The 23,404-nt window shown below is 45.7% G+C and overlaps 1 protein-coding gene across 2 annotated transcripts in view; it reads left to right on the top strand.

Annotated features, from left to right (window-relative positions):
• Window positions 1-11,406, top strand: part of LOC137413067 (protein farnesyltransferase subunit beta-like) — a 456,508-nt gene extending 445,102 nt beyond the window's left edge. For both annotated transcript variants that reach the window (XM_078786670.1, XM_078786671.1), the window contains 4 exons: window positions 4,163-4,295; window positions 8,946-9,057; window positions 10,599-10,710; window positions 10,825-11,406. In XM_078786670.1, the coding sequence (XP_078642796.1) occupies window positions 4,163-4,295; window positions 8,946-9,057; window positions 10,599-10,710; window positions 10,825-10,944 (477 nt within the window). In that variant the 3' untranslated portion in view covers window positions 10,945-11,406. The remainder of the gene's footprint in view (window positions 1-4,162; window positions 4,296-8,945; window positions 9,058-10,598; window positions 10,711-10,824) is intronic.
• Window positions 11,407-23,404: the final 11,998 nt, after the last annotated feature.

The raw sequence follows: 23,404 nt of genomic DNA on the forward strand, positions 1-23,404 counted from the left end.
GTGGGAAGGAGTATGGACGGTTTTGAGGGAGTTCATGGGGGTTACGGATATGGTGTGAGAAATGGAAAAGATGAAAGGATTTTGGAGTTTGCTGATGGAGCTCATTTGTTGATTTGTAATACTCAGTTCCAGAAAGAGGATAATAAGCTTGTTACATACACGTCAGGTGGGTCGACGACAACCGTTGACTACCTGATGGGGCGTAGGCGAGATAGGGGGCACCTCCGGGACACAAAGGTGATCCCGGGGGAGGAGGCTGTTTCACAGCACCACTTGGTTGTCTGCGACATAAGGGTGAAAGGTGCGAGGAGAGCTCGGCGGGTGAAGTACCAACCGAGAATGAAGGTGTGGAGGTTGAAAGAGGTGTGACAGTAAGGGAGGCATTAAAAGAGAGGCTGAGTAGGGTGGAGGATAATGTGGTTGAGCTTGAAAGTGATTGGATGTCAATGAAAGATAGTATGTTGGGAGCCGTTGGTGAGATATGTGGATGGACAAAAGGACCACCGAGGCACTCGGAAACATGGTGGTGGGAGGATGAAGTTGGAAAGAGGATTGACGAGAAGAGGAAGAAGTTCAAGGAGTGGCAGAAGGCAAAGGGTACGGGAGCAGAAAAAGCAGAGCATGAAAGTTATAAGGCAGCCAAGAAGGCTGCAAAGAAAGAGGTAGCAAAGGCGCAGGAGGCATGTAGGAAAATGTTCGGAGAACGCTGGGATTCGGAAGAGGGTCAGAGAGCGGTATTCAGGATTGCAAAGCAGATAGCGAAAGAGAGGTGTGATGTGATGGGGGTGAGTTGCTTGAAGGTTGAAGTGGGACAAATCGTTGTTGACCCAGATGGAATTAAAGGAAGATGGAAAAGATATATGGAAATGCTGTTGAATACAGAGTGAATGGGATGGCAACAAAGAGAGTAACCCAGTTTTAGGACCGGCAGAGAAGATAACTGAGAAGGAAGTTGAGGGAGCGATAAAAGCAATGAAGAGTAGAAAAGCGGGAGGGCCGACGGGAGTTGTGGGAGATATGTTGAAGGCAGCAGGAAGTTGGGGTGTGAAGAGAATGACAGAGATCTGTAATCTGGTGGTGAAAGAAGGCCGCATTCCAGTGAATTGGGAACTGAGTACCCTCGTCCCTCTATACAAGGGGAAAGGTGACCCTCTGGAGTGTGGATCGTACCGAGCGATAAAGTTATTGGAGCATGGAATGAAGGTATTGGAAAGGATGTTGGAGAGGAGGATAAGGAAGAAGGTAAAGATCGACGAAATACAGTTTAGATTTATTCCAGGAAGAGGAACGACAGACGCGCTCTTTATTGTGAGGCAGTTGCAGGAGAAGGAGTGGAGGAATGGTTGATCACATATACAGTCACGTGAAAAAGTAAGTACACCCCATGTAAAGTTTTGACTTTTTCAACGTATTTCAACATACAGCTATTTGATCTTCATTTCAACAATATTGATAGATAAAGGTGATATACAGACTTGGCATTTAATATGGAATCTTTTTTTTGTGGGGGTGAACTTACTTTTCAAGATGACTTGGAACCAAAAGTTCATTGGAATTATGTTGAAATTATTCTAGATTTTGTTAATGTGACCTTTAAAAGAAACAAAAACCACATTTGCCATTTCGAAGTAAATAAATTGATCCTTGAAAGTGATGTTAACTGATATCGAACTCAATTCACGGACAGTACTGTGTTGAACTTCTGTACGTTTTCCAGAAGTATCTCTTTATTTTGCACATTAGCCAAAAAAAAATTCAACAAAAACAAAAGCAAAATTATGACTGGGATTACGGACAGTAAAATTACAGTTCAGTACTTCGTGTAACCCCCACGAGCATTCAGGAGAGCACGTACACGTCGAGGCATGCTGTTCATGAGATTTGCGAAGGTTTGGACAGGAATCGCTTGCCATGCAGTGGCAATAGTCTGCTGCAATTCACGCACAGAGGTAGGCTGCTGGTCCAAGTTGTCGATTTGACGCGTTAATTCTGCCCACAAGTTCTCTATCGGATTCATATCCGGGGACATGGCAGGCCACTCCATATGCTCTACACCACGGTCAGCAAGAAAGTGTTGGATCATGCGAGCACGATGAGGCCGTGCATTGTCATCTTGGAAGACAAAGTTTCCTCGAAAGGCTGCACGACCAAATGGAAGCAATGTTTCTTCCAGAATGACCCTGTACTTGAACTGGTTCAGGTTTCCATTCAGAACAACCAGGTCAGTTTTGCCCCCTGCATGAAAAGCAGCCCAAACGGTCACCCCACCACCTCCAGCTTGGACTCTTGGCACTATACAATCTTCGTTGTGGGCTTCATGCACTTGTCTGCGCACTCGGACGCGGCCATCTTGATGATAGACCAGAAATCTAGACTCGTCACTGAAGGTCATGTGATTCTAGTGTCCTGGCTGCCATTGACGGTGCTCTCTGGCCCACTGCAATCGGCGCTGGCTGTGTTGTCTGGTCAGGCGTGGCTTTCTCAGGGGATGCCTGGCACAATAGCCTGGCACAATAGCTAGTCATTGGTTGACTAGCCTTCTGGATACAGGCACATTTGTCAGTTGCTGCCACTCAGCCCTAAGCCGATTAGCTGACTTGATACGGCCATTGCAGACTAACCGGTGCAGCTTGGGATCATCTCTCCTTGTGGTTCTGCATGGACGTCCTGGCCTCGGTATTGGAGTAGGGACACCCCTCTGAGCATTTCTTTTCAGGATCTTTGACACCTGACCTTGAGTGATGCCATACTGCCGAGCAATAGCACGCTGTTTCATGCCAGAATTTCGTAAAGCCACCACTCCATGACAAACAGCATTGTCAAGTTGACAGACCATCTCCAGAGGAAGCGGCAATAACTTTTGTAGACATGCAGCAGTTGTTTTCCACTAATACAGAACGCAATAACCCTTATATACCCGATTGTGAAGCCAATCGTCAAATGTACCTGTCCTTACATTTTGTCCTGTTATTGACTGTTATTGACTGTTATCAATCCTGTTATTGACTTCTTGCTGCGAAAGACAATCAGTGACATGGTTCTTTCAACAAAGACATCACCGAAGGGTAAAAGAAACTCACCAGATTGATATACTAAGTTCAGAAAGTAAACCCAAGTCAAGAAAAAAGATATATTCCATATTAAATGCCAAGTCTGTAAATACACTGATATCTACGAATGTTTTTATTATAATTTTTATATACTGTATTTCCAAAACCATGAGGCGTATGTTGTGAAAAAAACAAAATACAGTCAACTAAAGAGTTAATAGAACACAATACCCTGTGCAGTGTACACTACCAAAAGGACATTGAGTCACAGTTTAGGAGATGGAGACTGTATTGATCACCATAGAACGCAGTGTCAATTGGCATCGTATCGTACATAGCCATCCATGTCAGTGGCCTCTTCGTCACCCGTTACGCACCCTCTCACATGCCACGCCCACTTCCATGGGGCTGTGCTTGACAGCTCCTCTTCCATAAACCATCCTATAGAACTTGTCCAAGTGCTGCAAAACTGGAGGTTCTTTTTTATTTTTATTTTGCTACCTAATCGCAGCTCATATAAGAGCTAAAAAAAAAAAACTAGATAAATAAATTAAAAGAGAGCCAAATATTGAAGCGGCTTCACCACTTAAAAAGTATCTCACTTGTCTCTGCGCATGTGCGATCGGAACAAATTCTGAGCCAAAATATGGTAAAACGGCAAACTTGTCTTCCGATTCGTATTCAAAATATAATATTCATTTCAAATAACCTGGTCCTCGATCATAAACTGATAAAACAGACAGACAGATGGATATACATGAAGCAATTGCTTACCCCCACCTTTCACTTTGTGTGCGTGGGGTAATAAAGTTTTTTTTTTTTGGTCTGTTCTCTGAGGCTCGTGTTTTGGGGGTAATTTAAAGCTTGATCACAAAGGCTCATTTTTTTGTTGTGTTTACTCAAATTTAATATGGAAATGCAGATGTGCCAGAGTTCTGATGATGTGTAGTAATAATAAAATCTCAGTTTGTAGAGCACATGGTGATAATTGAATATCCTCTACACACTAAAAATAATTATAATAATAAAATAAAGAGCGATCACAAAGGTCATGCTACCAAGTAGGGGTGATATATAGCTTATTTTCTTCTCTACTACCCGTTGTCTCTCAGCGCTGGGCTGTAAATCGACAAATGCGGTTTGAGGGTGGCTTTCAAGGCAGAACCAACAAGCTGGTTGATGGTTGCTACTCATTCTGGCAAGCTGGTCTACTGCCTTTGCTCCACCGGTCTCTTCATGCTGAGGGTACACAACTGTTTGTGATGAACAGAATGTCTTTTTCATTTGGTGCTTGGAATTGTTGTACAAAGGGAGTAGGGACTATACTGTACAAGAAGCCCTGAATCATAAAAGTGATGAAAATATAATCATTATTTAAGCCTTCCCCTATAGCATGAGCCATATGGGAAGGGGCTTATTGCTATTGTAGGGTTTGTTGTCCCCCGTCGCACCACGGAGTGAAAGGGGGACTATGGTTTTCGCGTCCGTCCATCCGTGCATGCGTCCGTGCGTGTGTGCGTGTGTGCGTATGTGCGTGCGTGCGTAAGCGAAGGACCGAATTCTAATTTGGTGTGTGGGTGCAACCCATGTCAAATTCCAAGATGGCCACTGCCATGTATGTCTGAACCTTGTGAGTGGAATATCTTGAAAAATAAGCGAAGTACCAACTTCTAATCTGGTGTGTGGGTGTATCTAGGCATAAGGAAGAACGCTATTGAAAATTGGGTCGCCACGTCAAATCCAAGGTGGCCACCACCATATATATGTCTGAACCTTGTGAGCGAAATATCTAGAAAAATTAATGAACTACTAACTTCTAATCTGGTGTGTGGGTGTATCTACGCATAAGGGAGAACGCTATTGAAAATTGGGTCGCCACGTCAAAATCCAAGATGGCCGCCTTGCGTCTTCCACTTTGTCAACTCACATCACTTCACCGACGGGGGACCTAGGCGTAACGCTTGTTTCTACTATTGGCGCTCCCAATTTTTAATAGTACCACAGAGTTTCTTCGACCCCCAAGTGTAATAAACCACCATTTCCAAACCTATTTTTCTTTTCTTCCTGCACTCTCAACACTCCAAATTAACAAACTGTGTCAATTTCCAAATTGTATCTCGGAGCCGGCAGGGACATTCAGAGTGAAATTTTGCATCAATAATGTGAATATAAAGTATAGGTTGATTGCATATACAAAGTTTCATTGAGAAATGTTTTAAATGTACCCGTCATTGCATTTTATATGCCTTCGCTGACGAAGTCGCCAGAGGCATTATGTTTTCAGGTTGTCTGTCCAGCTGTCTGTCCATCTATGATAGATTTTTGTTACCGCGATAACTTAAGAATAGCTGAAAGGATCCCAGTGAAACATGGTACCAGCATGTATAATTAATGATGCAAAGATGAACCGATTAGATTATGGGGTCATAGGTCAAATATCATAGGTCCCGTTAGGTAACAATTCTGTTACCGAGATAATTTGTGAACCAGTCATGGGATTTTCACCAAACTTGGTATAATTATATATTATAATGCAAAGATGAACTAATTCGATTTTGGGGTCAAGAAGTCAGAGGACATGTTAAGTTGCAATTAATTTTTTACCGCGATAACTTAAGAACGGCTGAAGGGTTTCAGTCAAACTTGGTACAGGTATGGATAATTATCTAAAGGTGAACTGAATAGACTTTGTGGTCAAGAGGTCAAAGGTCAGACGTCGTTTTAAGTAAAAAATGATGTTACCGGGCCAACTTGTGCACCAGTGATGGGATTTTAACAAACTTAGTATAAGCATATATGATGCAAAGATGAATTGATTGGATTATGACATCAAAGACAAAGGTCAGAGGTTATGGCAGGTAAAAATGTGATAACTTTAGAAGAGCTGAGGGATTTAAATCAAACTTGGTACAAGTATGTATCATGATGTAAATATGAATTGAGATTTTGAGATCAAGAGGTCAATGGTCAGAGGTCATGTTAATTTAAAAATATTTCGTTACCGCGATAACTTAAAAACGGCTGAAGGGATCCAAGTCAAACTTGGTCCAGGAATGTACACCACCGGTCAAAAGTTTTAGAACACCTCAATTTTTCCAGTTTTTATTGAAATTTACGCAGTTTAATTTCTCAATGTACTCTGAAATTAAGCATAGAACAAATAAACAATTGGAGATTTAAAAAAAGAAATCATAGAATCATTTTGTTTAACAAAATTTAATTTAAATTTTTGACTCAGCAAAGTAGCCACCTTTTGCAGATATAACCGCCGAACACACTCGTGGCATTCTTTCTACAATGGAAATCGAATATTGTTCGGGAAGTTCTTCCCAACACTGTTGCAGAAGTTCCCACAAAAGTGTTGCACTTGTAGGTTGCTTTGCTTTCACCCTTCTGTCCAGTTCATCCCAAACCAGCTCGATGGGGTTTAAGTCTGGAGACTGTGCTGGCCATTCCATGATTTGAAGCCTACCGTCTTGTTCTTTTCCTCGAAGGTAGTTTTGACATAGCCTGGAGGTGTATTTAGGGTCTTTATCTTGCTGTTGGATGAACCCTGAACAACGAGGCATATACCAGAGGGTATTGCATGGCGCTGCAAAATGCTGTGGTAGCCCTTTTGGTTCAGGGTGCCAGTCACTCTGTGCAAGTCGCCGACTCTGGATCCAGCAAAAGAGCCCCAGACCATCACACTTCCTCCTCCATGTTTGACATTTGGTGTCACACACTGAGGAACCATCCTTTCGCCTACTCGACGGCGTACAAAAACCCTGCGTGGTGAACCAAATATTTCAAATTTTGATTCATCAGTCCATAAGACGTTCTTCCAGTCTTCAGTAGTCCACTGGCGGTGCTTCATGGCCCAGGCAAGCCTCTTTTTTTATTTTGCCATCTTAGCTATGGCTTTCTTACTGCCACTCAACCTGTCAAACCTTCAGCTCAAAGTCTTCTCTTCACAGTTGAAACTGAGACTTGCTTACTTCGACCAGTGTTAAGCTGTGCTTGAAGCTGTTGTCCTGTGAGCCGCCTATCACGCAAGCTGTTGACTCTCAGAAACTTGTCTTCTGATTCTGTTGTGGCTTTGGGTCTGCCAGACCTCTTCCTCCAGTTTCCAATATACTACTTCCTGCAGTGCAATATTGTCCAAATAATGCTTCAGAGGGTGTAATAACAGTCTGTTCCAATTCTGCTTTTATACAGACAGGGGTTTTGTAATCAAGTAATCAGCAGAGGTTGGGACACCTGTAGGAATTGTTTGCATCACCTTTCAAGGCTTAATTTACTGACATTGCTGCAGAACAGCTGTAAGTTGTTAACCCATTACTTGTTCCCTGAAGAAGGCCTTTTATTACAATATAACTGTGCAATTTACATTATTTTCCCGTTTTTGCTAACCTAAACTTTTTTTTTAACCTCGAGCAGTTCACTGCTTACCTTTGTACCATTTCAGGTTATTCACTGGACATTAAACTGTGTAAATTTCAATAAAAACTGCAAAAATTGAGGTGTTCTAAAACTTTTGACCGGTAGTGTATAGTTATGTAAAATTGACCTCATTATATTTTGGGGTCAAGTGGTCAAAGCTCAGAGGTCATTTTAAGTAAAAAATTATGTTGCCGTGCCTACTTGTGAACCAATGGTGGGATTTTGAACAAATTGGTACAAGTATATATTATGCAAAGATGAACTAATTGGATTATAGCATCAAGAAGTCAAAGGTCTTAGGTCATGTTAAGTAAAACATATTTCATTATCATGGTAACTCAAGAACAGCGGAAGGGATTTAAATCAAACTTGGTAGGAATATGTATAATAATGTATTGATGTGGGTGGAGGCATATCGGTCAACGTCGCATTGTTGAAGAGTCCCTTTCTAGTTTTTTTAAGCATGGGGTTAATAAACTAGTTGCCCCAACCAGCTGTGCCATTATTTCCATCAATTGCAATGTTGTGCTCCCAGGGATACGCAATTATTTTCCCCATCAAAATAATAATAAAAGTTGTCTGTGGCACATTATTATCTGTGGTGCAATGGATTGATTTTCAAGATGAGAAACATTTAGATGCTCGAGCATGTCCAGCAGACAGTAGAAAAAAGCAGTGTACTGTCCCCTTAATCACACGGACTATATACCCACAAGCCATCTATCTTGTGATGCTCAAGCAAAAGCTGTATCTTTGCTGGAGATTAATCAAAAGTGGGAGAGGTCATTCTTATTGTGCACAAGAATTGGAGTGACTTAAGCAAAAACCCAAAATCATATCGGGCTGTGTGACGATGCAATATCAGAAATATCATTTGATATTTCATTCTGAGAATTGGTTACATTGAACTTGAATTTAAAATTCTTTGCATTTCAAGTTCATGATGAAAATAAATTGCTTATTGCAAAAACCAGTAAGTTTCACCTGCCTGTACGGGATTCTAAACGGTGGAGGGATGGCGGCGGAAAAATGCAAATTGCGTCTTCTCTCATCGAGCCGGCAAGCTTTGAGCAACAATTCACATTTATTGCCACATTTGATGTAATTTGAATGCTCGAAGGGCGGCGAGATGCTCCATTTGAAACTTTGTTCAATATCTGCAGCCTTTTTATGCCTAGGGTCTGTAATAAAAATTTGTATTGGTATCAAAACCAGTGACCAATTGCAAATTAATAGTGGGGTTTACCCACCTTCATTACTTCATCCACTTTGGATACATCAACCAACTGTGTAAGCATGTATTCCTTTCAGGTGAATGGCATTTTGCTCATGTGGTGCCTTGTGTTAAAAGGTTCCTTACCCTTAGCATTCATTTTACAGGAGATTCTATCTGACCTTCCTTTTTTCAGGCTGAATAAGTTGAGAAAATACAGAAGTCTTTTTCTGATTTGTGCGAGTTAATTGTGTTTCTAGGAGATTCTGCTTTGAGTTCCAGCAGCTGGATGTTCCATGTCGAAGCTCTGCAGGAATATCTGCTTGTTTGTTGCCAATGTCCAGCAGGAGGGATGCTTGATAAGCCAGGAAAGTAAGTAAATATGAAGTGATTTGGTCTCTTAATATTAACTTTACAGGTGGCAGGTGATATGCAGTGCCTGACGTTAGAGCGGCTCCTGTAATTTGTGTGATTTGGGGGGTATAAACAGGTGTGTGTGTGTGTGTGTGTGTGTGTGTGTGTGTGTGTGTGTGTGTGTGTGTGTGTGTGTGTGTGTGTGTGTGTGTGTGTTTTGGTTGGTGTTTTGGTTTGTTTGTGTTTACTATTAAACCAGTGCTCCATTTGTAATGAAACCTAGTTCGTTGGGAATTTTCAAGATAATTTTTTATGGAGTTCACTCCCTACACAAGGCAAAAGGCCACTTTAGGTGGGGGGAGAGGGGGCCAGACAAGGAAAGACAAGGAGAAAGGAGAACAGAGAAAATTTGTTAACAGATTCCGATAATGTTGAGAGCTTAACTTTGCATATAATCCAGGAGAGATAGATGTGAATATGGGGTGCCAGCCCATAGTGGAGAGCAGTAATCCATTGATGTAAGGACAAGACCTTGTAGACTGAGAATAGCTCTGATTTTCAAAGACTTGGATCGACTGAGGATGCCCAGTCTGTGGCTGGTTTTGGAGGGAAGTTTTCCTTTGTGGATGGACCAAGAGAGGTCATGACTGATGGTGAGGCTGAGAAGTTCAAGAGCCTGAATGTCTTCCAGTGGCTGACCATGGAAATATACAGGTGAGTTTTGACCATCCTCCTGGAGCAACATGGTGAGACAATGTATCCTCCAGGATTGAAGGATATGTTCCATTTATCAGACCAGCATCTAATAAATTCCAGAACACCATATAATGACAGCTACAGTCTGCCTAGCATTTGGATGGAGGTACTGTACCACAGAATGTGGAGTCATCTGGAAAAAGGAAGACGTTTTCCATTGTGTCAGAGAGGCCATTTATGTAGATGAGAACCAAGACAGAGCATAAAACACTGCTTGGAGGCACTCCAGCCACCAATGGAAGAGGGGAGGATATAATTGCATTTATAGCAACACGTTGACTGCACGAGGAGAGAGTCAGAAGTCCAGGAATGAAGTTGGCCTTGTATGTCACAGACAAAGAGTTTTGGAAGAAATCAGTATTCCAGAGTGTGTCGAATGCTGGAGATATGTCCATGAAAACGTTCCTGACTTGTTCTTTGAGATTGAGGGCCTCCACAACTATGGCAGAGAGAGGAGTAGCAGCAATTCCGGAGTTGAGTGATAGGGACAGAATTCAAACTGAGGGTCAGAGACCAGGCTTTTTGAAAACAGGAAAGACTTGACATCAGCAGCAATGATTAATTCCATGACTTTGCGTATAATTAGAAGTAATGTCTCATTCTCTCCTATTTTAATAATTACCCAGCTATTGTTACTTGTTTTTGTGTTTTTCTTCCTTTCCTTATGCATGTCCACCCTGCACTCCCCCCCCCCCCTTTCCCTCCTCCCAAATACCCCTCAAAAATTTGTAATGCTGCTGCCATTTTTATTTTTTTGGGCTAAACTATGACGTCATTTTTGTGTGCATGGTGGCTGTACAAAGAGCAAGAGACTTTTATCACACGTGTTACTGCCTCAGTGGACTCTCGGTTACACAGTACTTCAATGCCGCTCGTCAAGAAATCGAAGCCACCGAATGTGTGGACAATATTATGGTAGGTTTTTATGCATGCATTCTTCCTATACTTTTAAAATAAAAAAATTAACAACACGATTGCACCTTTTTATTCTTGCTCGTTCTCCATTTCATCGTTTCCCTTTTTAACCAGGAAATGACACATTCTGTATATAATATTGGACCGAAAAACGTGGAAAGGGCCATGCGACATTTCCTCGAGCTTCCCAACAATAAAACGCCGACTCAACCCGAAAGCACCTCATCTAAGTGAATGGTAATATGCGTGTGAAATGCTTAGCAGTACATTGTTTTTGTACTTACATCATGTGTCTGGAGTTTTGGACTGAAATTTTTGTCGTACCATTACGTTCATTAGCAGTGCACTTTGGGAAGGGCTACCAAAGGGATTTTAATTTGTCGAACATCCCTGCCCCAGTCTGAAGCTGCCATTCCACAGAGTGTTTGAGTGGTTGTTAAGATGGAATTTAGATTAGTACCCAGAATTAGTGCATTGCCAAGCAGCACCTCTAATTGTTGAGAGAACCCAGCATTAAATGAAGAAGAAACATTTGGTGTTGACGCTAAAGACACCAAAGATTGTGGTCAGATTGTCCTTTTAGAATTTGTGCCATTGCTCTTGATTTACACTCCCATTGTCCCCAGATGTTGTCACATGGTGTTGCTTGTAAGGATTTTGGAAAGTAAAATAAACTGCCACATTGATGAAGCGTAACTTTTTTGTGTCTGTGCCAGTTAGCAACCCTTGATTTGTTCCCTCCGCTACCGAAGGTGGACAGAGGTTATGTTTTGTCACATAACCTCTGTGGTTTGTCACACAGATTGGGTGTGTGACAAGGAAGAATTTATTCAATTTCGGTGAAAATTTGAATCCGGATCAGATAATTTTTCAAGTGATTTTTCACCATTGAGTGATAAGGCTAAAAACTATGTATAGCACGATATCTCAAAGTTGTGGATGAATTGTGACAAAACTTGGTGGATGAGTTATTTAGGTTATAAGAACAGGCCGATTAGACTTTGGTTCAGGTCCTGATCTAGATTTGGCCTATCAGTAGGATACAAAACATAAACTGTTCAGCCTGGTGGAGGTATGTGTGGGATCCCGACCCCGGTCCTCGCCCTCTGATGTAGACCGAGCCTCGAGTCCAGTTCTTGAAGAAGTAACAAGTTTATTTATGAACCAAGCACGGCTGTGGAGACACGTTAAGATGGTCGCCAGAGACGAGGCGCCTTCCAAACGGTCTGAAAATCTACCACGAAGGGCCTTCTTTAAGTATAGTTCGGCCGTAATCGTTATCATAATTAAATTCAAAGCAAAGCATTCCTAAGGTCTGCAAAATCGCTGTTCATCTTTGTATGTCAACACAATGTGAGGTAATACAATCAAGCTGTCGGTATAGAACAATACCCAGGACATGAACCACATTCCAGTCGTGTTTACATGCGACGGATGCTGCAATCTCAAAAGAGATTGGAAAGCATGTGAGTTGACTTTTGGCTTGAGTCAGCAGTTGTACCAAGTTAAGACAATTTGTTCCTATATATTAAATTTCTCAATTAAGTATTGTATTTTTACCATTGAATAGACCCCTGGTCTCCACATTTGTCCCTTTTGTTTCTAAAGAACCATGTCGCAGAAACAATTTGATACGAGTAGAATTACAGGAGCCTCTTCGTCCTCGGCAGTGCATCTTCTTACGTCCTTTAGTGCCCGGAGCAGCTTCCGGCTCACCCTTCCCCCGGCGGAGGCCTCTTCCCATCGTCAACTCCAACCGTAGGACTGAAAACGTAAGACTATGCAAAACCGAGACAAAGCTACACCCGTAGTGCTTAATCTAGTGGCGGTAAAATTGTCGCCAATCAAAACTGAAATGACGCTTCCATGGTCGGCGCCATTTTGCAGTGATGCATTCTCCAACGGTTCATTCTCCAGCTGTGCTTGTGCTGTTATAGCATAGAGGAAATCCATGTCCTCCATGTGGTGACAGCAATTCTTCGGGAGTCAGACCCGAAGCGAAGTCGTCGGGAATCAGACCCGAGCTAAGAGCTTGTGGAAACAAATAAGGAAAAACAGGAACATCCAATTCCTGCACCCCTTGGGGATTTTGTAATGCTCACAATCCAATCAGTCAATGGGTGGGGAAGAAGGGGAGGAACATACAAACGGAGGTTGAGGGCGGTGCAGGAATGAATGAATGAATGATCGTTTTGAGGCCATTTTTCCCCGCTAGAGCGGGGGTTAGCCTTGCGGGCCCCATGACAATCATGGTTCCCTGTTTGAGGCAATGTTTTTATGGCCGGATTCCCTTCCTGACGCCAACCCTTGGTCGCCTCTTACGATGCGCAGGGATACGGTGTACCTATTCTAAACCGGGGTACACACCGGGATCATTCATCCCAGCAAGCTGGTACTCAATTTGCCGACCTCGGAAGGATGACATGTGCAGGGATGATTCATAATTGGTGTCAGAAGAGTGTGAGGAGGCATCTTGATCTCGTGTAGCAGACAACACCATGGTTTTTTCTGGGTCCCTTTGGGAGGATTTTTTGGAGAAAAGCTTCACCATACACATAGTTAAAAGAAGCTTCTTTACAGAAATTAAAAGAATAAAGCCTACGATGGCACTTAAAGCCGTTGGTAACCATTTCAAAATTGTTCCCCCCAATCTTTGAACAGTTTTGATATATCCAAATCGTCCCTGCTGGTCCGGTCTACTGTTAAACCCCAACTAACCTTTTTAATAGATGTCGAGGCTATCTAACAAAAGGACCTCCGGTTATCTCCGAACTCAAGTAGCATGTCCCCCTTCCAGTTATCAAATAAATCTATCTCTGCTTGTTAGGATGGCGCAAGTTTATTCTTCCATTGCTGGCCATACATCTTGTTTCAGCAGTGCTTTGCTCTGTACTAGCGGTGTCTCTATCATGACTAGCGGCAACATCTGCGTGAGCGTGCTGGTGGTGTGCAACATGGTGTGCTGGGGTTGTTTGGCGCCCTGGGCGAGTGCAGGTGTTCCCTGAGAGCAGCCTATTGGTGTTGCGTCTCTGAGGATACCCACCTGCCATTTGTAGCATCTCCGTTACTGAAAAACAAAAAAACTTCGGCCAACAGCCACAATTAGAATCTTTCAATCATCTAATTTTAAAAAAAAACATTATTCCAATGATTATTTTAAACAAACCAATTTTCTCTCTCTCCTTCAGCCACTACAAAAGGTACAGCTCTCACAACCAACCTCTACCATCCTAAGGCATCCTACCACAGAGACAACCTCTACCATCGTCCCTCCTTAGGGTTCGAATATACACCTGTACACCACAATTTCAATCTTCCAGAGCAGAACATCCTATACATCTCAAAATGCTTTGTTCAACCAATCACCTCTCTGATCTTCAATGTCTATCTCTCCTCACATCGACACTTGTTCACAAACCGTCAGAGCTCCCGCTGCTGATACCATTTGCCATAGTCACCACAATCCCAATTACCAGCAGCACAACATATACTAAGACGTCGTCACCTGCTGATACTAGCCTGATCGAAAAATACTCGGCCACTTCCGGTGCTAGAGATCCTACATGCACTTACTTCACGAATCAATCCGTCCCACCATTGTATGTTCATCTGCTCTTGTGCAAATTATTAATAGGGGACATACCAAATGTTCCCTGACAATTCACAGCAGGTGACTCGTCCACCTCCTATCTGTTGTGTTCCAACAGGTGACCCGACAGGCGAGCAGACAAACAGACAGCGGCAAACCCCAACGTATTGACAGGAAGGTCTCACCGATGCCCATTCGATCCAGACTGTCGATTCTGCCTGCAGGGACACACCTGTCACCTGATACACCGGTCCACGTCCTTTTTGAGATTCATGCTCCACCACCAATGTTCAAAATCTCATTTGAACATTTTGAGATTTCAATCACAGTCCAACCGTTTTGATCACAGCTCGACACTAATACTCCAACATGCCGCCTGATCTCTACTCGCATTGTTCTTATAAATTTTTATATTTCAACTCAAATTCAGTCAAATAAACTCCCCCCTTGCCCCTCCCCTCCAAATCTTCCCCCTTGCCCCTCCCCTCCTAAACTCCCCCCTTGCCCCTCCCCTCCTATCCAACTTATCCGACATCCGGACTACATAGGTCCCTGACTTACTGTACATCAAAGTGGTTCTTGCTACCCACGATAATCGGAGCACCTACCTATGCAGATCTACCTAAATCTATATCACTACCCCAAAATTCATAACAATACTCATAGGATAACTAGATGTATTTATTACACTTCTCATTTTTCTACATTAATTGCAGCAGCCTTGCGCCAGCGAGAAACAAGAGCATGTATCCCCTTCTTGTACCAGTTTTCAAATTGTACAACAAGAAATGCTCCGTGACCCAGATCTTAGTCGACTTCGTGATGTCATCATCAATGGCTGGCCTGATCTCATGAATGACACACCAGAGCCTCTTCTGGGCTTCTGGAGCTATCAGTTGAAAACGGTATAATTCTCAAGGGAGAGCGAGTTGTTATCCCGAAATGTTTACAGCAGGAAATTCTCCAAAAGCTCCACTCGGGGCATTTCTGTCATGAGAAGACCAAACTTCTCGCTGAAGACATTGTGTTCTGGCCTAACAACAACCAGGATATTGAGCGCATAGTGAGCAGTTGCCAAACCTGCCAGAGGTACCAGCAGTCATGGAGTTCGGAGCCGTTGCTCCAGCTTGAGGTTCATATTTGGGAGCTTGAGGTTCGTACTCAAAATCAGAGATCTCATATTTGGGAGCCAGCCACAGAGATCTGTTGTATCACGTTGTGAGGAACCAATATCATACCTACTGCGATCACCTAACGGCCGTTCATATCACCATAATCGAGTTCACATGAGAGAGACCCTTCCTCCCACACAGCCCCCCTTGAGTGAGGACAATTCAGTGGTTCTAGTTTGCCACAATTTGTCTCTGATGTTTCCACCATCCCTGTACCTGTCCCAAGCAGGCCATCACACACTGACCATGCTCACGGTGTTGTGCCTGCTTCTCAGTATGCATCAAGGAATGTAGGCAACACTGTTTGATATATTCCACACAATGTGTCTCGCCCAACCAATTACACTACTACCCACCCTGGCAGTATGGTTAAACCCCCAGCTCCTTTTGAGCCCTGAAGTTGTTTTATTTTTTATCATTTTTGCTTGTTTTGGAAAGATGGAGATGTAATATGTATGCTTCAGATGCGAAGCAGCTGACCTTTATCTGTTTGACACGGAAGTGGGAGATATCACTTCCGGTGGCGTGAATGGGTGGAGCCAAGCCTGGTGGTTCAGGACGGCTACAATAAACGTATTGTTACGGATCGCGGTTAGATGTTATTTCGACCGAGCGGTGGTGTATTACCGCGACCTAACAGTTATTCCCCGACTAGACCCCGATTCCACCCAAACGTTGACCAAATCGCGCTATGCTAAATCAATGATGGAAAGGACACAACGACTGGGATAGATGAAACGACGCAAGGGGTACAGTTCTCAAGACCTCCGGAGGAGGATATAATTACAGTGGGGGAGAAAAGGGGTAGATTACAAGGTAGTGAGGTAAAGGCACAGAAGAGATAGGCACTTAATTACAGTCGTATCTTATCCCAGACAGACCACAGACAAACGGAACAAGGCTGACTTACACAGGGATTGATGGCAGGGAAGGACAGGTAGTTCGATAGCACAAGGTGCACCTTGGCTCGGGGACAGGATCAAGCACGGTCCAAGAGATGCAGGGAGGCCTCACAGCGCTCGGAGGTGGCGTCTTTCTTTCTCCAAGCTCAGCGCGCATCTGACGTCACCTCCCTCTTCCTGCGCATGCTCAGCGGGGAGTGACACGCCCTCGGCTGGTTGGCTCCGCCCCAGATGGGACCGGTCCGCCGCTTCCATTGGGTGCGGGGGTTACCGGGCTCCGCCCTTGATGAGGAGCTGACAGGGAGCCCCTATTTGGTAACCCCGTCAAGCACATGTTTGATGGCGGCTCGTGGGGAAGGCCTCGTGCCCTCCCAACACCCCCTACCAACCAAGCCGGAGTGAGGACGCGCACTCCCTGTGCACGCCGCCGCCGTTGCTGTTGTTGTTGTTTCTGAACCGTGAGGAAGAGCTGCGGGGAGGTATTGGGAGGTCCTAAACTTCCTAACGGTGCCATACAATCACATTCTGGTGCAACGAAGGGTCAGAATTAATGGAAACGAGTCCTTAACTGACATAGACTAAGAATAACTAGCAAGATGTCCTATAGTTGTCTTACATGAGATGTGGTGAACCTGGGCACGACATTTAATGGGGGAAATAGGGGGAGGTCGGGTCTACAGAGTGTTGTTTACAGAAAATGGGACTAGGGAATGGGGGATTGGGGATAGTTGGGAAGTATTGAGGAAATAGGGGAATATTTACAAGCGGATATGGATGGATGCAAATCCCATATCCGCAACATTGCACCCTTCTCTACCTCGGGGCGTCCCGACCCGATAAATTTTTACCTACGTTAGTGTGGCACTCAGATGTAGTTCCCTCTACTATTAACTCAACCCTGAGTGCGACAGTTTTACAGATGTTCACAAATGAGTAAATATGTCCCCCTGCGACGTTGCACCCTTCTCCTCACAGAAACACACCCACAGGATAACCGAATCGCGGAAAGCATCCTCAAACTAAACATACAGCCGGTAGGGAGCATTATGTATACAACACTGATATTTACACTACGATCCAGGACCTGTTCTTTGAGGAACACATGCAGATGTTATGCATAGAGAGAGATGCCAGCATCGATACACCAACCCACGAGTGCCCTGTGGCCCTACGGCCTTTAATAATGTGCAGAGCACCCCGTCCAAGCACCAAAAGCACCACCCCATTATGCACAGTCAGCACCATACGGTGCACCAATAAAGTGTTCAATAATAAATGCACAATCAAGTGTCCATGGTCACCGGTGGTGTCGCAGCCGGCCGATGTTCTGCCACTGGTGTTGCCTTCATGGAGTGCACTTGGCCTTCTGGCTTCTTTAGAAATAAAGAAAGGCGCCAACCGCGTCCATTTCTAAATTGTGGCCGTCAGGGGGGCCAACTAAAAGTGGTTCACCTGTATGGCATAGGTGCCACGTTGACCCAGAGGTCCATCCACGGGTGGTGCTTGACCGCAAAAGAACTGCGGTCCATTGTGGGCGGCCACAAAAATTGCGGTCCATATGGTGTATCGATGCAAGCAGCGGAAGTACAGGCCCACAACTGCGGAGCCAGCACCTCTCTCTCCTCTCTCTCTGCCCCAAAGCCAGATCCTCGGAGGTGGGAGACAAAAGAAGACAAGTGAGTAAGGTGGTAAGGGCGCAAAAGTGCACGCAATTCAAGGTAATGCACACTGGGGGCACATGGGAACCAGGTGAGACAGGTACGTTCCTACCGTACGCCCCCCCCCCCCCCCCACCAGGTAACCTACATTGCCCCTCCCTTACCCCTTACTGTATCCACAAAACACAACACTACCCATAAACATCTACTTTACACATCAACAAACGTCCCTACCTTCTTCCCCGTTCCTCCCATCAACCAAATTCGTCTTCTCTCCCTCCTAACCAATCAAATTTGCCATTTCCAACTCTCATCAAAATTTGCCATCTCCAACTCAACATCAAAATTTGCCATCACCAATTCATCATCAGTCCCTCCGAAGGAGGGAGAGATGGAATCACCCCAATGTCTCATCCACGTCGTGATGCGTCTCACAAATCCACACAGCAATTCTCCTTTCCTGCAACACAGAACAAAGGAACACAGGTGTGGAGTCATCATCACCACCTCACGTAAGTGGCTGCGTATGGTGCGACAGGTTCATCAATCCTAACTATTTCCTAAATGACTTTAACAACTTTACATTACCCGGGGTCTTTCCCTGCCAATCCATTGGCCAACTTACACTATGGGTTCTAAAAACCAATTCCCATTGACCAAACTGTGGTGCTTCTCAAGTTGGGGTCTCACTCCCCCGATTCATCACTCGGTGCCCCCGCACAATTTCGGTGGCTGGGTCGTGTGACGCTCCCAGCTGGTCCGCCCACCTGCACACCTCCACCACTGTTGTTGCCTACCGAGCTCACCTGCTCCTCACCCTAACCTAACTAACTGGGGAAGGCCCTCTCGCACTCTCACCCCCCTAGGGGCCTCTCTGGCACGGCCTGCCCGATCCACACCCGGGATCCTCAGGCACCCACTGACACTAACGGCGCCCAGAGCCCACCTGCGGCCTCACCTGGCCGACATCTAACAGTGGCGGAGTGCCCAACCATTCACACTCATACTAACAGGCCACACGACCAGCCAATTTCACCACACCAATGCACCCATCCACAATACCATTCTGCATCCGCACCACAAATGCCAATATCCAACCACAATTTACCTATACCTTCTAACTATTCTTTAAACTACCCTCCCCGGGTACTCGTGAAAAGGGGTCCACTCTTCCTCCATCCACACCTTCGCACCATGCACACCACTCCGTTCCACTTACTCCAACTCTCTCCACACCCTCATTCCAATACTCCATGTATTCCACACACCTGTACTTGCACACCTGTGCTCTCATACTTGGTGCCGCCTGCACCCTTCTCTCCCCCAAGCGCATTTGCGCTGATCCACAACACTCACTACTCATACACTGCTCCACACACCTGTCCAGTTCTCACACAGCATCATCTCATCTAACTACTCCCCTCTGAAACTTGCACTTCCCAGTCGTCCCTTTAAACTATTGCGCTCCCTCGTCATTATCATCCACTCTAATCTACCTGCGTCCCCTCTACAGGTATCCTTGTCACTAACTAACCTTAACGTTACCTAATGTCATCTTCGCTAGATCCCTACACACAATATCCTAACCCACCCGGGCTAGTTTTCACTGCCATACACCCCATAATCTATAGCGCATTTGCCCCCAGCATGGGAAGGGTGGCAGGGATGCCACCCTTACCCACCGTCATACGGCGCGAGTGGGACCTTGTGGGACCACCTCGTATGTGAGTCGTTGCCCGCCTGCCGGACCCCGTGCGTCGCCCCTTGCGGGGTCAGCGCGGGGCCGAACCGGCCGGGCCCCCACAGTACATTACCCCCAAGGGGCTCCCGTGCCTCCCCTGTCCCTCTAAAAACTACCCCTGTTGGTGTCGATGCATGGGTCACACTTCCGCACCCCGCTACCCATTCCATACCACTACAACCTTGCTCACTCACACCTCGCACCTCTCCCATCACCGGACCCTCTCGCTCGCACCCTCGTTCCATACCCTCCGGACCAGCCATACACCTCACTCTTGGCCTCTCACGAACATCCGGGTCCATCTCGACCCCCAAGCTTATTAAATCACCTGGCGCATCATACGCACGACCATATTGGTCACCACTTACACCGGGTCCTCTTTCTCTTCGCTTCTCCTCCATCACCTGCGAATCCCTCATCCGGTTAATGAGCACATCATCACGATCCGAACACAGACTTTGGACCAATTCTTTTACTTCCTCCTTTATCTCTTTCTTATCCTCTCTCCGTCGCTTCTTAATTTCGCTCACCCCTTCTGCCACTTCTTCTAATTTCTGCTTCACCTCCTTCATCTCCTCGTGCGCCCCCTTAAGTTCTTCCTCTAACTCCACCTTATTTTTTTCTATATGCTCCCGCACCTCCCGCTCTTTAACCTCCATCACCTCTACCACCTTGTTCATTTTCCTCGTCAGGTCCTCATGTACCGTCTGACACTCTTTTTTAATTACCCCTACGTCCTTTTTCATCTCCTTCTGTGTCGATTTTAAACCCTCTATTACCGCTGTGTTCTTCTTTACCTGGTCCCCCAACTCCTTTTGTCCCACTGTCAGTTGTTCTACTCCCAGCGTCAACTCCTCTATACCACCTTGCAATTTTACAGTCCCCTTTCTCACCTCCTTCTCCATGCGCTCCTTACAGTGCCTCACCGCCTCGCGCACTCCTCCGACCTCCTCACTCACACCTCTTCTGATCTCCTCTCCCATCACTTGCATCTCCTGCCCAGATGCCACCCTCATCTGCTCCATTTCCTCCCTGTGAGCATCCAATTTAGTTTCTACCCCCATTCTGACCCCCTCTATCTGCTGCCCCATTTTTTAAACTTCCCTTTCCGCTTGGTCCCTCAATTTGCCTTCCATACTGTTTTCTAACCCCTCTAACCCATTTTTCACTCCCTCTGTCTGATTCTCCTGGGCAGCCATTCTATTTTCCACCCCCGTTAACCCATGTTTCATCCCTTCTATCCCATTGTCTAATCCCTCAAATTTATTTCCCATATTGTTTAACCCGTCTCTTAATTGCTCACTCTGAGCATCCATCTGGTTCCCCAATTGCTGACTATTAGCCCTCATCTCGTCCTTCTGCAGGTTGAGGGACGCCTGCATTTGTACCATAAATTGCTCCATGAGGGCCTGCATTTGGGCCATCCCTCCCACTTGTGCAGCGGGTGCGGCCGCCGTAGCCATGTGCGAGGCGCCATTTTGCGCGCCCGCAACCTCGTGCGCGAGAGTGCCATCTTGCGAACCTGCCGCCCTCACTGCTTCGCTCTCCTCATGTCCCTCAATTTGGTCCTGGATCGACCCTGCCTCACTCTCCTCTACCGGAACCCAGCCGTCTTGATCTGCCATAGCGCGACTTTCAAAATTCGGGTTTTTTGTAAAACAAAATCAAATTTCGGTGTCTTTATAATTTTGACCAAATTTTTTTCCTAGATGTTTTTAAAAAAATTTGGTTCGGGCCTCGAATCTCACTCCTCGACACCAATTGTTACGGATCGCGGTTAGATGTTATTTCGACCGAGCGGTGGTGTATTACCGCGACCTAACAGTTATTCCCCGACTAGACCCCGAATCCACCCAAACGTTGACCAAATCGCGCTATGCTAAATCAATGATGGAAAGGACACAACGACTGGGATAGATGAAACGACGCAAGGGGTACAGTTCTCAAGACCTCCGGAGGAGGATATAATTACAGTGGGGGAGAAAAGGGGTAGATTACAAGGTAGTGAGGTAAAGGCACAGAAGAGATAGGCACTTAATTACAGTCGTATCTTATCCCAGACAGACCACAGACAAACGGAACAAGGCTGACTTACACAGGGATTGATGGCAGGGAAGGACAGGTAGTTCGATAGCACAAGGTGCACCTTGGCTCGGGGACAGGATCAAGCACGGTCCAAGAGATGCAGGGAGGCCTCACAGCGCTCGGAGGTGGCGTCTTTCTTTCTCCAAGCTCAGCGCGCATCTGACGTCACCTCCCTCTTCCTGCGCATGCTCAGCGGGGAGTGACACGCCCTCGGCTGGTTGGCTCCGCCCCAGATGGGACCGGTCCGCCGCTTCCATTGGGTGCGGGGGTTACCGGGCTCCGCCCTTGATGAGGAGCTGACAGGGAGCCCCTATTTGGTAACCCCGTCGAGCACATGTTTGATGGCGGCTCGTGGGGAAGGCCTCGTGCCCTCCCAACACCCCCTACCAACCAAGCCGGAGTGAGGACGCGCACTCCCTGTGCACGCCGCCGCCGTTGCTGTTGTTGTTGTTTCTGAACCGTGAGGAAGAGCTGCGGGGAGGTATTGGGAGGTCCTAAACTTCCTAACGGTGCCATACAATCACATTCTGGTGCAACGAAGGGTCAGAATTAATGGAAACGAGTCCTTAACTGACATAGACTAAGAATAACTAGCAAGATGTCCTATAGTTGTCTTACATGAGATGCGGTGAACCTGGGCACGACATTTAATGGGGGAAATAGGGGGAGGTCGGGTCTACAGAGTGTTGTTTACAGAAAATGGGACTAGGGAATGGGGGATTGGGGATAGTTGGGAAGTATTGAGGAAATAGGGGAATATTTACAAGCGGATATGGATGGATGCAAATCCCATATCCGCAACATTGCACGCTTCTCTACCTCGGGGCATCCCGACCCGATAAATTTTTACCTACGTTAGTGTGGCACTCAGATGTAGTTCCCTCTACTATTAACTCAACCCTGAGTGTGACAGTTTTACAGATGTTCACAAATGAGTAAATATGTCCCCCTGCGACGTTGCACCCTTCTCCTAACAGAAACACACCCACAGGATAACCGAATCGCGGAAAGCATCCTCAAACTAAACATACAGCCGGTAGGGAGCATTATGTATACAACACTGATATTTACACTACGATCCAGGACCTGTTCTTTGAGGAACACATGCAGATGTTATGCATAGAGAGAGAGAGAGCACGCATGCCAGCATCAACACACCAACCCACGAGTGCCCTGTGGCCCTACGGCCTTTAATAATGTGCAGAGCACCCCGTCCAAGCACCAAAAGCACCACCCCATTATGCACAGTCAGCACCATACGGTGCACCAATAAAGTGTTCAATAATAAATGCACAATCAAGTGTCTATGGTCACCGGTGGTGTCGCAGCCGGCCGATGTTCTGCCGCTGGTCTTGCCTTCATGGAGTGCACTTGGCCTTCTGGCTTCTTTAGAAATAAAGAAAGGCGCCAACCGCGTCCATTTCTAAATTGTGGCCGTCAGGGGGGCCAACTAAAAGTGGTTCACCTGTATGGCATAGGTGCCACGTTGACCCAGAGGTCCATCCACGGGTGGTGCTTGACCGCAAAAGAACTGCGGTACATTGTGG

Source organism: Myxine glutinosa, chromosome 11 (assembly GCF_964187855.1).
Source record: "Myxine glutinosa chromosome 11, kmMyxGlut1.1, whole genome shotgun sequence".
NCBI classification, from domain to species: Eukaryota; Metazoa; Chordata; class Myxini; order Myxiniformes; family Myxinidae; genus Myxine; species Myxine glutinosa.